Here is a 15,815-nt window from a genome sequence, read left to right as displayed (position 1 = left end):
GTGTAATCTACACAACATTAAGTGCGGTGTGTGGGTAAAAAGGAGGCGGTGTTTCAGTGTGATCTGGTTATAGTTATGGTTTTGTGACTGCTGATGTTGACTTGCTGTATGGTTAAAATTATGACAGTTTAAGTAACTAGGTCAATTTTGATTTAAATCAATTAAAATTAAATAAAATGTTACTATTTTATTTATTTTATGTATCTACTATTTTGGGCGTTTTGGACGACTTTTGGGTTGAAAAAAGTCATATCTGGCAACACTAGGGTCTGCTTTTCATCATGCTTTGCGCCAGATAAACAGCACAGTGACAGAAACAGACCCGGGTGAAGCTAAAATAGCGCTCATTAGTCAAAAACATCAAGTATTTTATTTCATGTGTCTGTGGAGGAGCACACATGTGCGCGTTTACTGATACTGACACCATGCGGCCGTGGTGGTTATAGCGGTTAAGAATTACACAGCGGTTTTACTGACTTTATTACAAACATGCTGTAAACATGTTTTAAAAATGTTTAAACTTATTAAACTTATTTGAATTCCAGTTTATTATCAAAAAAATTCTGTGGATTCTGTGTTATCATAGAAACATGGCGTCCGGAAAACCGCACCACAGCACATTGCTAAAAATCAGTGGGATCCTATTTTAACATTTGGAAATTAAAAAAAAAAGAGACTTGTTGGGTTTATATCAGTCCAGCATGAAAGTGGACACACTATACATACAGACAGTTCTGTCTAAACAGCTTAAGTTGATTTTCATCATAGGTGCCATTTAAATTTTATTTTCAGTTATTTTTACAGTCGTGTTTACTTATTTCGAAATGCATTTTTGTCATTCTTTTTAAAAAATCGAAATAATTTAGTTTTTGCTGTACTAAAAATTCAATCTAATATTTAAATTTAATGTGATCTCAACTTTATTTTTATAAATAAATGTTTTACTAAAAGTGTTGTGAAAAGGTTTGGTGTCAGTTTTACTTTTGGTTTAACGAGAAGTGCACCGATCTTTTCTTGCGCAATGGAGTCTTAGATCTTCATTTTATACTATTTATCAACACATACGCAGTGAGAGAACGGAGATCCATAGAGACCATTGTTCATTTCCATCCCAGACAGCAGGCAGTGATTAAATATGCCACTTCTGCTCCACTAATTCATTCACTTTGAAATTCTGCTGCTGAGCAGAGTGCATCTTTTTCTGTTAAAGGCCTACATTGTTTTCACAGGACTTTGGCCTCATTAGCAGGAGGTGTGGGGGAAGGGACATCGGCCACAGAGACATTGTGTCTTTCTGTCCATAATGATGTGACACAGTCAATTTGGAGATGCTTATGGTGATTGGGGGAGTCGGCACAAAACATTTGGCGGATTCTTCCTTTTCTGTGTCCTTTAAAATGTCATTTTGCATATGCACATCCAAACCAGATCTTCCCTGCCAAAACGGAAAACGTGTTTCAAATTGAGCCATGCTATTAGAAAACTCTGGTCTTACTTTTTTTTATATTTATTGTATTCCAGCCAGATTATAGCATGGCAAAACCTGTTGCCTTCTATTCTTCTTGGGATTCCAGAATGCTACAGGAACCATCCCGGGATAAAGGAGTTGTTGCCTCAATTACGTGAGTATTAAGAACTGGGAGAGACTCATGTAGCTTGGTCTAAAGGCTTATCAGAGGCTAAGCCAGAGGGTGGAAAAAAAACAGTAAAGCTAGCCTCAGTCGACCAGAGGTACGGGCACAAGGCCATCTGTCCATTCTCTGAATACAACTGACAACAAAAGAGGGCAACACCACACTCAAGGAATCATACACACTCTGGAGCCGCAAACGTTAACTCATCCTGGATTGACAAGGAAAAGAAGCCTCAGTGAAGAAAGTAACAGGCATCTCTGCTCTATCTCAACCTCCATCACATCTCAGGTCAGTTTGTTAACTTCGATCCAAAGCTGCTCGTCACGCACAGAGACTTCTGAAGGACAAGAGCAAATAGGCGTATTAATGCTTTTCTGGCATGTCAACAGTGCTCTTGTTTTATCTTTGACAAAAGGAAAGAGGGGGTCAACATTTTTAATATGATGTGTGACTAATATGTACTATATGTATTAGTCACACATTATATATATAATTGAGCATAATTGAGTACACCCTATTTTGAAAATTTATATTTTTATCCATGTCTTAGTGAATATAGATATTTCATATTTATATATAGATATATATATTTATAAATAGAATATAGATATTTTTGTGCATTTAAACAAAACAGATTTATTAAACAGATATATTTATTAAAATAATATGTTAGTCACCAAACATGTTTAGAAATTGAAAGATAATGCAAACAAATTCAACAAAATATTTCAAAAAATTTCAACAAATTCTCTTGATTTTTCCTCTTTATTAAATTTGTATTTAGTATTTTTCTATAACATATAAATTTGAGTGTACTAGTTTTTGGACCGTTATTGTAACTTATTTTGTGGGATAAGGTCCAGAATTGGTTTCAGTACTGACTAATCTAATGTATGTGAACAAATATAGTATTGTATAGCTTCCTTTAAAAATTTGTGAGGGGTGTACTTATATATGTTGCGCACTGTATACAACTGGAACTTGTCATTGATTGTTTGTTTTGTTTGTTTGTTTGTGAGAATTTATTAATCCCAAAGTGAAATTCACATCACAACAGTGATCTTCATACTAAAAATAGATCAAATAAGCTACATATGTATAAAAACAATAATAAAGTTACATAAAATTATAAGCATATAAGCATAATTCATAGTATGATTTTGGTTATACAATCTGATCACTGTTGGTAAAAAGGATTTCCTGCATCTTTTTCTGTAACACCGGGGTTAAATTAATCTTGCACTAAAAGAGCTTGTACACGCTTGGACTGTATCAAAAAAGGGATGATTATTGTGGTCCATCATACTGACAAATTTGTCCATCATTCAATAATGTGCAATCTCTTCTATAGTGGGTAGTACACGCCCCACAACAGAACCTGCCCTTATTTACATGTCATTTTGTTGTTGCTTTGATTGCTTGTCATGGTTATGTTTGTAAGTCACTTTAGATAAAAGCATTAGTCAAATGATTTAGAGTGAATGTGAATATAAATAAACACAACATTTTGCAATAATATAATATAATATAATATAATATAATATAATATAATATAATATAATATAATATAATATAATATAATATAATATAATATAATATAATATGATTCCCAGTACTGGGTTCCAGCTGGAATTGCACCCACTGCGTGAAACATATGTTGGAATGTTTGGCGGTTCATTCCACTGTGGCGACCCCTGATAAATAAGAGACAAAACAAAGGAAAATTAATGTACAATGTAATGTAATGTAATATAATACAACAAATATAATTCATATAATTTTTAAAAAACATTGTTCTACGTTTGAAGTTACTAGTATATTCAAATGAATACAATGATTATTTTTCTTTGACATGTTGATTTCACTAAATTGTCCAAAGTAACATAAAAGTCTGTTCAGTAACAATAGGCTTGACCACTTAGATTATGGATTTAAAGCTGACTGATCATTTCTGAACACTAATCTGACCTATAGTTTGCTTTGTACGTCATTTCAGTGTCAGCTGCAAATATTATTTTAATTCCTGCTTCATAAACACATCTGACATGTGAAAAACAGAATGTGCGATATCTATGTTCGGACTTATTAGCGCAATGGTATATGAAGGCAGAATGTTTTCAGATGCCTGTTGACAAGCTTTGCAAAGACAGAAATAGGTCAAATGGGTTTTAGCATTAGCCAAACAAATCCCGGCCTATAGGATTAGACAGGATGGTGGCAGTGCCTTTGATGCATTTACCTGATGAAACAGCACAAACTAACAGCCGCACAAAGGAAAAAGCTTTTTACACCACTTGTTATTAAATTCAGCCATCGCGATTCATATTAAGAATGCTGAATCTATAACTCATTTCATAACGTCCACATTAGCGCTCTAGTTCTCAAATTGAGTTGTCTGTCTTTGAGACTACTTACATAACTGTAATTCAACAAATGAGCCTTTTATTGGCTTAGATATCAACACATGAGCAAAAACTAATTATATATATAACATTTGTTTCTCTTTTAGCCATTTCTACTGTTCTCCGCTCTTAAACAAGCTCCTCTTCTGCTGGAGTGTCATGGAAAAAGGGACCACATTTCATCTAACAGCTTATGTAAGTCTGAGAATGTTTCAAAAGCAGCATTTTCCTAACAAATGAAGGCATCGGGACTCAATTGGAATAGATCTCACTTAAAGCAAATGCATTCACTTATTTCTCGTAGCTGCAGGGTCTCATTAGAGGAATATGAGGAATGCATGAGACATTATTAAAGAGAAATTTCAGACAACCTACTAATACTTCCTCTGATGTAACGCTGACTCATTTTTTTTTTAGTTTTCACCCATGAATGTGTTCTGTGATCTCGGATGTGGATGGTGATAAATGCGTGGAATGTGTGAACAGACAACATTGTGTTCACTCGCTGATAATTTAATAGGCCTTTTAGACATGGTCACACAAACATCACTTGATCCACAGGCCTAGAAATTCAGAGCTGGCTCCTTATGAGTCTTATTAAACTTGGTCACGCCACTTTTATTAAACCAGAACCATTAAAGAGACCCTATTATCCTTTTTTTGAATATTACCTTCCATGCATAGGCATTTTAGCTGTTCGTGAATGTATAAGGTCTGCAAAGATTTAAAAATTAAAGCACATGATAGTGTTTTTAAAATAAGGACTTTTTAAAATAAGGAAATTCTAGTTAAATTTAGATGAACTGATTTATATAGATCTGTAGCATATTTGCATAATGCCAATCTATCCTCTTTTCTGGCTGCCTATAAACAATGTCTGTAAAGCTGTTTTTTGTCAACATAAAATCTAGAAGAAGCATTAACTGTCAAGTCAACATTCAATTCTACTTGACCTATAAATGTCACCATTATAATCACTGAAGCTGTTAAATAGCTTGAATAAATCCTGATTTATTCTTCTGCACTGAATGATCAGCGCACACCTTGCATGTTGCCAATGTCATTGTCATTCATTTACCTTCGACTTAGTCCCTTTGTATATCAAGGGTCGCTAAAGCGGAGTGTACTGTACCGCCAACTTATCCAGCATAAGATACACTGCGGATGTCCTTCCCACTGCGTCCCAGTACTGGGAAATACCCACAGACTCTCACATTCACACACATACACTACAGCCAATTTAGTTTATTTAATTCACCTATACTGCATGTCTTTGGATTGTGGAAAAACGAGAGCACCCTTAAAACTCACACAGAAATGCCAACGCAATCTCACAGCAGTTCATAGCTTTTTTGATTTAGTGGTCGTATGAATACAGTCTAATTTGTACAATTTGCTCATCACCCAATGACGGTTGGCAATAGTGGTGGGGTTAGGTTCCACGCCTCCTTTTTAAAATCTTACATTTTTGTATGACTGAACTTATGCAAATTCGTACGAATTAGCCACTAAACTGACAAAACGTAAAATACTTATGTTTCCTTGTGAAATCAGGCTGGAAATGCTTACTGACCCAGCCGGGACTCGAGCCAGTGAACTTCTTGCTGTGAGTCGAGCCACCATGCCACCCAATGCCATTGTGAAAATTTACATTTATGTGTTCTGTCTTAGGCACTCACACTTTTAAAACACAAGGTTTTCAAATAGTGTAGAGTGCCTTTGCAAGAGTTTTGAGCGTATGCTGGAAATCCGTGTGATAATACTGTAGAAGTAGCTCAAACTAATAAAAAAAGGATAAAAAGGATAAAGGATAAAAAAAGGGGAACCAGAAACATTCACCAACTTTAATCATGAAGTAAACAAATCAAAAGTATCCATCTGTATCTCTTTCACAGTAATAAACACTTGTTGAACACTCACACCATCACCTTCCATGACTCTCAGGCTCGCCCACACTTGTCAATGCTACCAAGCCGACCAACATGTAGTTAGATTTTTTGAGAGGTGCGTGTCAGGATTTGGTGAAGAGAATTTGACTGTGCAAAGGCTATGCCGGACCAACTGCATGGACTCAAAACAGAAATATAAATTGGCCCTAATAAGGTACTACTTCAGCTAATCTGCACTTTCTTGTTTATGATGAAAGAATTTGCAAGTATGAGGTGCCATGTAGAGCTTTTCACACAAAACTTTGGAAGTGAATCTTTTCATAGTTTGGAAAATAAATAAATAAATAAATAAATAAAATAAATAAATGAAGATACGTGTAATTTTTATCCCATATAGAGGTAAAGGAAAAATTGTTAGCCCACCTGCGACATTTTGTCTCTCTCTCTTTCTCTCTCTCTCTCTCTCTCTCTCTCTCTCTCTCTCTCTCTCTCTCTCTCTCTCTCTCTATATATATATATATATATATATATATATATATATATTTTTTTTTTTTTTTTTTTTTTTTTTTCAATGTTTGGAATTAAATAGTTTTTTATTAAATTGTATTATTTTCAAATTCTGAATATGTTTGGTGACTAAAATATTATTTTAATAAATATATCTGTTTATTAAATCTATTTTCTGTAAATGCACCAAAATACATTGCCTATATTCACTGATTAATGGATAAAAATATTCATTTTCAGAATGGGGTGTACTACATTATGCTAAGCACTGTATATACATCGCAAGTGTACATAAGAACTCGTACATCTATGAAATAATCACAATCATCACAATAAACTCCTGCATCTATAAAATGATCAAGATGTTGCATAAATAAACTTGTGTCTATTCAAAACTCATGTGTACATACAAACCCTTGCAAACTCAATCTGTGAAAAAATCTCATCTTGCATACAGTACAAACTTTCACTTACACATGTAATTGAAACACATGAATATATACCTACAAACTCTTACCTACATTAGCGAAATGCAAGACTGCAGACATAATATTTCATAATGAGCCACAAACTTATAAAAAATGTATCAGCAAACTACTTATGTTTTGCTTTTGATGAATGTGAGTTGATCAAATAGTTATTTTAAAGTTTTATTATTGGACATTAGATCAACTAGACATTAGATCTGTATAACAAACTATACAGACTGTGGCGTCTGACCAATCAGAGCAAAGCAGACTGTCTTAGGTGTTGATGTTAGAAAAAACAAATAATCACTGGAACCATATGAATTGTAAAATTTGTTGAGCTGGTTTTAAAATTCATATATATTTAAAAATATAAGTACAGTGGGGGAAATAACTATTCAACACGTCACCATTTTTTTCAGAAAACATATTTGTAAAGGTGCTGTTGACTTGAAATTTTCACCAGATGTTTATAACAATCAAAGAAAACCTCTAAGTGCCATCTTAACATTTTTCTCAACCTTCTTTGTTTACGGTGAGACATTTCACTTTAAAGAACAAGAAAAGAACTTATTTTTTGCCATACATACAGGAGCCTGATAAAATTGCTCATTGTAGAGGAAAATTTCAGATGGCATTTAGAGGTTTTTGCATCTAAACTCTTCATATATGAAAAGAAAACAAATCTAAATAGTTAACAATTTAAGTATTGTGTAATAAAATTAAATGACACAGAAAACAAGTATTAAACACATGAAGAAAGGGAGGTGTAAAAAGGCAGTGAAAGCCCAGACAGCAACTGAAATTGTTTTAAGACGTTATTCACCCCTTTGTTTGTGTAAATTAATATAAAGGGTTTTTACAGTAACTTACTGTATTTTTGATTTACAGTATACAACCATAAATCAGTTTACAGCATGATACCAAAATTATATTATCTAAAATTACTGTTAATTACTGTAAAAATAACTAAGCTAACAGTTTACTAGTGTAAACCTTTTTTGTCCTAAATATTTTATAATATTATTTTATTGATATTATCTTAATACTACTGACATAGAAAATGACATAATTACAAAATAAACACTGCAGATGCTTAAAGCATTTAAGAAAAAAATTGTGAAATTATTACATTTTAAACATTTAGATCATCTTACATTAAGAAAAACATTTAAAATAACAAAGCTTGTGAATGTACATGTGCAAAAGCATGTTCAGCAAGATAACGATCTAAAACACAGTCAAGGAAACTCTCAAGTGGTTTATATCATAGGTCTCAAACTCAATTCCTGGAGGGCCGCAGCTCTGCACAGTTATGCTCCAGCCCTCTCAAACACAGCTGATGCAACTAATAAGGTGTCAAGTCCTATAGCTTAAATAAAATAAAGTCTAAAACCACCTCAAAATAGTATACAATTTCTTTTGTAAACTAAGACATTTTTATTCAAAATTCAATGTTTTCATCACTCATTTCTAATGCAATACAAAATGTGCATTGCCACTGTGTGGTGGAAACTCAAAATTGATGAGCTGATTTTTCAACAATTTTATAAGAAAATGAAAGTGTTGACCTTGCATGCTTGTAACCTATTATTAGAGGCATCCAAGACAAGACAAAGATTCTTTTAAATAGCAAAATAAGGGAACTTAAAGGCAAGACCGGCTCGCCCGCCTCCAGGGAAATAACACCCGACTTAATGTCAGAGTGAAACAACAGGTACCTACAGCTAAACAAAATGAACGCACCAGTGAATAGACATTTACAGCTGAGAGCAGGAATTATTGTCAAGGCTGAAATGTTTGCACACTGAAATTCATCTCATATCTGCTCTGAGCGAACTGGTAAATTTGTCTGTTTGTGTGTGCAGAGACAGTCTGTTTGAAGCATTGAGACCCAAGAGAAGAATGAATATGAATGAGAGGGAGGGAGGAGTATCTGAGGGGGGGCTAAATGTCACCCTCACCATCCGCCTACTAATGCATGGCAAGGTAAGACATATCTCGGATTCTTGCCGAGCTGGGTTTCATTTGTTTTCAGCCTTGTGTTTTGCAAGCATGTCCAGTCAAGCATTAAGACCAGAACAAGAGAAAGATTTCTGATTGTATAAGCCATTCCTTTAATTTGCGAGTTGTCGATATAATTGATTATGAAATGTTTTCTTTCTGATGACTACGGTAGTATTGACTGCATGAAGTGGCTTTTGCAGCATTATTGTTTTTTATAATGAACCCACAATTTTCATGGACATCTCTATTTAGCTGCATCAGTCAGAATAATTTTAGAAATGTTATTACCTTTTAAGTGTAACTGTTATACAATTGAGTGCATTTTAAAACTGTTATTTCTTCATGTTATTAAAAGCTAATTATTGCCCCATGATAATCCAGAATAATTTTTTTATGATGTTATGATTTATAGAAAGAACATTTTATTTAAAACAGAAATCTTTTGTAAGATTACAACTGTATTTACTGTCTTGTTTGATCAATTTCATAGTATCTTTTGTTAGTAATTATACAGTTGAAGTCAGAAATATAAGCCCCCTGAATTATTAGCCCACCTGTTCATTTTTCTCCAAATTTATGATTAACGGAGAGAATTTTTTTTCAACACATTTCTAGTCATAATAATCTTAGTAACTCATTTCTAATAACTGTTTTAATTGATCTTTTTTCATGATGACAGTAAATAATATTTTACTAGATATTTTACTAGATATTTTTAAAGTGACATTTAAAGGCTTAACTAGGTTAATTAGGTTAACTAGGCAGGTTAGGGTAATTAGGCAAGTTATTGTATAACAATGGTTTGTTCTGTAGACTACTGGAAAAAAAAATATATATAGCTTAAAGTGGCTAATAATTTTGACCTTAAAATGGCTTTTAAAAATAAAAAAATAGCTTTTATTCTAGAATAAAAAAACAAATAAGACTTTCTCCAGAAGAAAAAATATTATCAGACACACTGTGAAAATGTCCTTGCTCTGTTAAACATAATTTGGGAAATATTTAAAATAGAAAACAAAATTCAAAGGGGGGCTAATAATTCTGACTTCAACTGTGTATTGTAAAACCCAACAGTCAACTTTATCTAATAAATTGAGTGTAGTTAACTCAAAAATTACTGAAAGTTGATTCTACTCATTTGAAAAGAGTTTTTTGTGTTGAAGGTAATGAAATGGAGTAAGTTTACAGTACTCATATAGATTAGTTTATTTAACTCAAATGGTTTGTAGCAATCGGTTTCCTTAAACGGTTCGAGTTGCCTTAACTCATTGGGCATTACAGTACTCAGTTGGTTTGAGTTCTCTTCATTTATTGGGTTTTACTGTGCTCAAATTGCTTTATTTACTCAAATGGATTAAGTTCGTAGTACTCATCAGGATTAGTATTGAACTTGAATGGTTTGAATGGTTTGTTGCAATCAGTTTCCTCAATTGGTTTGAGTTATCTTAACTAATTGGGTTTTACAGTGTACAATTGTATTTAAAATGTTTGTTTATTTCTAATTATAATAAGGAATTATTTGTGGATATATTTAAGTTTTTTTCAATTAATGGAATAGAACATGTTATTTTAAAAGAAATCTTCTGTTACATTAAATATTTTCTCTCACTTTTGATCAGTTTAATGTGCTTTTTATGCATTTTATTATATGATTAATTGTTGTTATAATTCTATTATGGAAATACTTATATTTCTCATTATATTGCTGTTTGATACTTTTGTGGACACATTTTTTATTACTATAAAAGAACATCTTATCTAAACAGATCTTTTCTCTCGTTTTTGATCAATTGAATGCGTCTTTTGTGTATATATGTATATTTATTATAACTATAATAAGGAATTATTCATAAGTTGTATTTATATTGCTGCTTAATATTTTGTAGATTGACAAAAATTGAAAAGAACGTTTTAGTCATTCAAAACATTTGAATGGCAGTATATAAGATTTTTGCAATATTTAGCTAATTACTTTTTACTGTATTTTTGATCACACATTCAGCCATGGTGAACATAAAACATAAAATTACCAATACTATTAATAATAAATGATTAACATCTTGCAAATTTAAAAATGCAATGAAAATGAAAATGCAAATTTATAACACATTTTATACGCAATAGTAATTCAAAGAGCTTTACATAAACCAGAATTAAACAAGTATAAGAAAATAAAAACAATAGAATACAAACAGATAAACAGCATAGATAGTTATAGATAGTTCAATACAGTACACACTATTAAACTCCATTAGGGACACACTATAATTCACTATAATAATATTTTATATATGTTTTATTTATTTATTTTGTGCGTCTGTGTGTTTCTAGGAGGTTGGAAGTATCATTGGGAAGGTAAACATTTCAGGAATATTCTGAGTAATAATTATACTTCTGAATTTAGCATAAAAAGCAATGTACACATTTGATATAAATAATTTGTTTTGCTTTAGATATTATTTTAAATCATTTCCTCTTGTTTGGCTTTTCAGAAAGGAGAGACTGTCAAAAAAATGAGAGAGGAGGTAAGTGCCACACTGATCTACACAGTCAAACAAGACTAATCACTTTTCATTTATGAATATCAAAACCTACTTTAAGATGTCACATATTGAGCACATAATGAACAACATTTCCCATTAACCATTGACTGTTGCTTTAATATGAAATGTAATGGATCAACGCTGACTAGCAGTATAAAGATTCATATGAGCTCATTTTTGGAAACCACATGTTTTAGACAGCAAAAACTGGGATCTTTTTCAGTTTAATCAGGCTTGTCTTATTCAAATTATTTTATTTGAATGATCAGTTACATGGTATTTAACTGGGAGAGGGTGCTAATGTCAGCCCACAGGCGAGATTGATCAATTAAATGTGATGCGGCGCAAAAACCTCTGCTTTTCTCTGTGGATTCAGAGTGGAGCCCGAATTAATATATCTGACGGTTCCAGTCCAGAGCGCATTGTCACCATCACTGGGGCGTCTGAGGTCATTTTCAAAGCCTTCGCCATGATTGCAGAGAAGTTTGAGGAGGTGGGTGGAATTTTTCTAGTAACGAGTGGTTAAAGTTATGGGTGATTTGATTCATTTAGATTGTAGTGCACTGTTCAAATATTTATGTGGATTTGCAGAATATTCCAGCCATATATATAAACCAATTCTGCTGTGCAGTTGTTTGATTTAATTTATTATAGTTACTGTATAGTAAGAGTAGATTTTTATTACCACAATTTGTTGGTTAATTATTCTGTTGCTGCTTTTTTATTGTGATTCATGCCTTTTTCTTATGTTAATTTTTAAAAATATACTTATGAATTGGTATCATTTAGTCATTTTAGATAAAAAAAAATAAATACATTTTAAATGAAGATGTATGGGAATGGAACAAAACTGCGCACCTTGTTATGAACACACACAAACTTATATCTCTATATCTGAAGACATTGTATGATGAGACATATCCTAATGCTTCTCAAAGCTGAACTGGTGAGCAAAGTCAGCTGCAGTGTTGAATAAATTGCCCATTGAGATTCTCCACATTATCCTGTCCTGCTGTCAGAGGGTTTCGGTTACTTTAGAATGGCTCACCATCTTGCAAAGTCAGTGAAAGCTGGAAAATCAATCAAATATATATATTTCAGAATATATTACAGAAAAACGTAAGGTTTTCTATGTTTAGAGGTCACTGCTTAGTCTTATTTAAAGTTGAAAAAGAACAGTTTTATTAAGCCTATATTCTAAAGAACAGTAAAAAACTAAGAAGTTTCAAATTCCTCTGAGCTATTGGTTTAAGTTTGTAATTTCTCTAATTTCAAACCCTTTTTTAACTGACAGCTTAATGTTGTTTATCACTTTGGATTGGATCCTTGGACTGGAGATTATTCATTTCTAAAGTAACGTTCAGCCTAATAGACCTGTGTTAAATGCAAGCTTCATGACATTCAGTTATGTTTTTATTACTTTAGTATGAAGACATCTACATTGTCAAGTCAATAACACATTTTTTTTTAAAAGTAAAGTGCTGAGTGAAAAGAAGGCACTGCACTTGATGTCTACAAAAAGTTAGTCCAATCAAAGATGAATACAGTTTTTCTTTTATTTTGCAACATCAGAGGTCACAAAAATTGCAAAGTGCAAGAAAGTGCAATTCCTTTGTTCAATGCACATACAAAGTTGTATGTGCATTCCAAATACTAAAAAAAAAATAGACATTTGAGTATGGAACCACTGGAAGCATAAATTTTTACCTGGTTCTATGTTATTGTGGTACAGGACACAAAGTCTAAAATCAACCTCCCAGTTTGCAAGTTGTAATATCAAGTTCTACAAGGTCATGCAGACTTTTTACAAGCTGTAATCTTGTAGTTATGGTAATTTCAATATAGTGTTACACATACTTAACTTTCCAGTTTTTACTCACTTGGTGAAAGCACTTCATTACATAAAAATAACCATCTGTACTTATAGTCAGTAAAATGTCTGTTGAAGGAGCAGTTTCAGCAGATATTAAGCAGACAGTCTACTAATATTCAAATGAGAAGCAATTGGCATGTAGTTGCAACTTTTCAACTTTTAGTCAACAAAGTGTGCTATAGGGTGTCAGGAAGAAACCACAGATTCAATATGCAGGTGAAGATTTATTTTAACTTCAAAAATCAAAAATGCCTCAGACAGAGGATCAAAAATATAAAAGAAAAAGCACTGAATAAAAAGGGTAATTCAGGCAGCAGTAACTAGTACTGGACTGGTGTTCAATTGAATGTCCACAAGGTGGCGGACTCGTGGAGGTGGTGAGTATCCAGGCTTAGTGGGCGGAGCAGCCGGAAGACGAGCAGCTGCAGGTGGCCGGATGTCGGCAGGCGATGGAGTCCGAGCGCCCCAAGCAATGACACCGAAGATAGCCTGACAGGGCAGAAGAGAGATGAGCAGAGAGGGCGAACGAAAACCGAAACTAATCTCTATGGAGCCAGATAGATAACGTTACACAAGACAAGACAGGATAAACGCGGGTCTAGAGCGAGTGAACTCGCGAAACACACAAGACGGTCTGACAAAGACAAGGAGGCAAGCGGGAATTAAATAGAGGAGAAGATCAAGGAGCTACAGGTGACAATAATTGTTTAATAAGTGAATAACAAGGAGGTGGGGAAAAGGAAACGCTGACGGAAGAGCACATGGCGAACTGTCAAAACAAAGAGCATGTGCTCCGTGACGAAACATGAAGGCGACACGCAAGAAAACAAAATCACAAACAGGTAGGTCTAACACACTCCTCACATTACCCCCCCCCCCAGAAGCGCCTCACGGCGCCTCTAGAGGGGGCTCACCTCGTCGCCGACGAAATTCCCCGATCAGCGACTGGTCCAGAATATCCCGAGCCGGAATCCAAGACCTCTCCTCCGCACCATAGCCCTCCCAGTCCACCAGATACTGAAAGCCCCGGCCCCGGCGTCTCACATCAAGAAGCCTCCTCACCGTATAGACCGGAACGCCATCTACTAGACGAGGAGGAGGAGGGGCCGGGGAATGACCAATAGGATTAAGTTGGGACCGGAACACAGGCTTGACCCTGGATACATGAAAAACAGGGTGAACCCGACCAAGAGTGCACGGAAGCTTGAGCTGTACTGTCACCGGACTCAAGACCTTAGTGATCTGATATGGCCCTATGAACCTGGGTGCCAGCTTGCGAGAAGGCACCCGGAGAGGTAGGTCCTTAGTAGATAGCCAAACCTTTTGACCACAAACAAAAGGCGGAGCAGGGGTCCGGTGACGGTCAGCCGCCGCTTTGGTCCGTCTGGAAGCCTGGGCCAAGGCCTCCTTAGCCCTCTTCCAGGTGCGGCGACACCGACGAACGAAGGCAAAGGCAGACGGGACCGCGGCATCGGGCTCCTGAGCAGGGAATAAAGGGGGTTGATAACCAACAGAGCAATGGAAAGGGGACATACCTGTTGAAGCAACTGGCAAGGAATTGTGGGCGTATTCGACCCAAGATAGTTGCTGACTCCAGGTACCCGGATTCTGTGACACCAAGCAGCGGAGAGTTCTTTCAAGATCCTGGTTGGCTCGCTCAGTCTGCCCATTGGTCTGGGGGTGAAAACCTGAAGACAGACTCGTAGAGGCCCCGATCTGTCTGCAGAACTCTTTCCAAAACCGAGAGACAAATTGAGGCCCTCTGTCAGAGACCACATCCATAGGAAGGCCATGTATCCGAAAGACCTGGTCAATCACAACCTGAGCAGTCTCTTTGGCGGATGGAAGTTTGGGTAAGGGGATAAAATGGGCAGCCTTAGAGAAGCGGTCCACCACTGTCAACACAACGGTGTTACCTCTCGATGGGGGTAAGCCAGAGACAAAATCAAGGGCAATGTGTGACCAGGGGCGAGAGGGAATGGGGAGGGGTTGTAACAGACCAATGGGCGGCTGATTAGAAGTCTTATTCTGGGCACATACTGCACAAGCCAACACAAACTGCTTGGTATCTTGGGCCATAGACGGCCACCAAAATCGCTGTTGAATGGTAGCCAGCGACCTCCGGATTCCTGGGTGACAGGCTACTCTGGATTCATGACCCCACTGGAGGACTTCCGGTCTTAGCCGAATTGGCACAAACAGGCGACCCCCCGGACACCCTTCCGGTGTTTCCCCTCCTTGACCGGCCTCTCTCACCCGCCGCTCGACGTCCCAAGAGAGAGACCCCACCACCACTCCTCTCGGGAGGATGGCTACTGGGGTAGCATTCTCTCCAGGGACGTCGAATAGCCGGGAGAGAGCATCAGGTTTGATGTTCTTGGATCCCGGCCGGTACGAGAGGGAAAAGGTAAATCGACCAAAGAAGAGTGCCCAGCGAGCCTGACGGGAATTCAATCTTTTGGCTGAACGGATATATTCTAAATTTTTATGATC

The 15,815-nt window shown here is 35.5% G+C and overlaps 1 protein-coding gene across 15 annotated transcripts in view; it reads left to right on the top strand.

Annotated features, from left to right (window-relative positions):
* Window positions 1–1,802: 1,802 nt before the first annotated feature.
* zgc:110045 overlaps window positions 1,803–15,815 on the top strand; it is a 46,639-nt gene continuing 32,626 nt past the window's right edge. For 6 of the 15 annotated variants that reach the window (XR_012388682.1, XR_012388680.1, XR_012388681.1 and 3 more), the window contains exons 1-6: window positions 1,809–1,922; window positions 4,144–4,231; window positions 8,768–8,888; window positions 11,238–11,261; window positions 11,399–11,431; window positions 11,826–11,942. Coding sequence is in view for 9 of the 15 variants with exons in the window: in XM_009307259.5 (XP_009305534.1) it covers window positions 8,805–8,888; window positions 11,238–11,261; window positions 11,399–11,431; window positions 11,826–11,942 (258 nt within the window). In the remaining 6 variants the exon portion in view is untranslated. Of the gene's footprint in view, window positions 1,923–4,143; window positions 4,232–5,590; window positions 5,643–8,767; window positions 8,889–11,237; window positions 11,262–11,398; window positions 11,432–11,825; window positions 11,943–15,815 lie in introns of all 15 variants that reach the window. The other 9 variants (XR_012388684.1, XM_073919939.1, XM_068212933.1 and 6 more) reach the window with 3 other exon arrangements.

The sequence above is a fragment of the Danio rerio genome, chromosome 13 (assembly GCF_049306965.1).
Source record: "Danio rerio strain Tuebingen ecotype United States chromosome 13, GRCz12tu, whole genome shotgun sequence".
Taxonomy (NCBI): domain Eukaryota; kingdom Metazoa; phylum Chordata; class Actinopteri; order Cypriniformes; family Danionidae; genus Danio; species Danio rerio.
The sequence above is the reverse complement of the archived record's forward strand: the minus strand, read 5'-3'. Positions and strand labels throughout refer to the sequence as shown.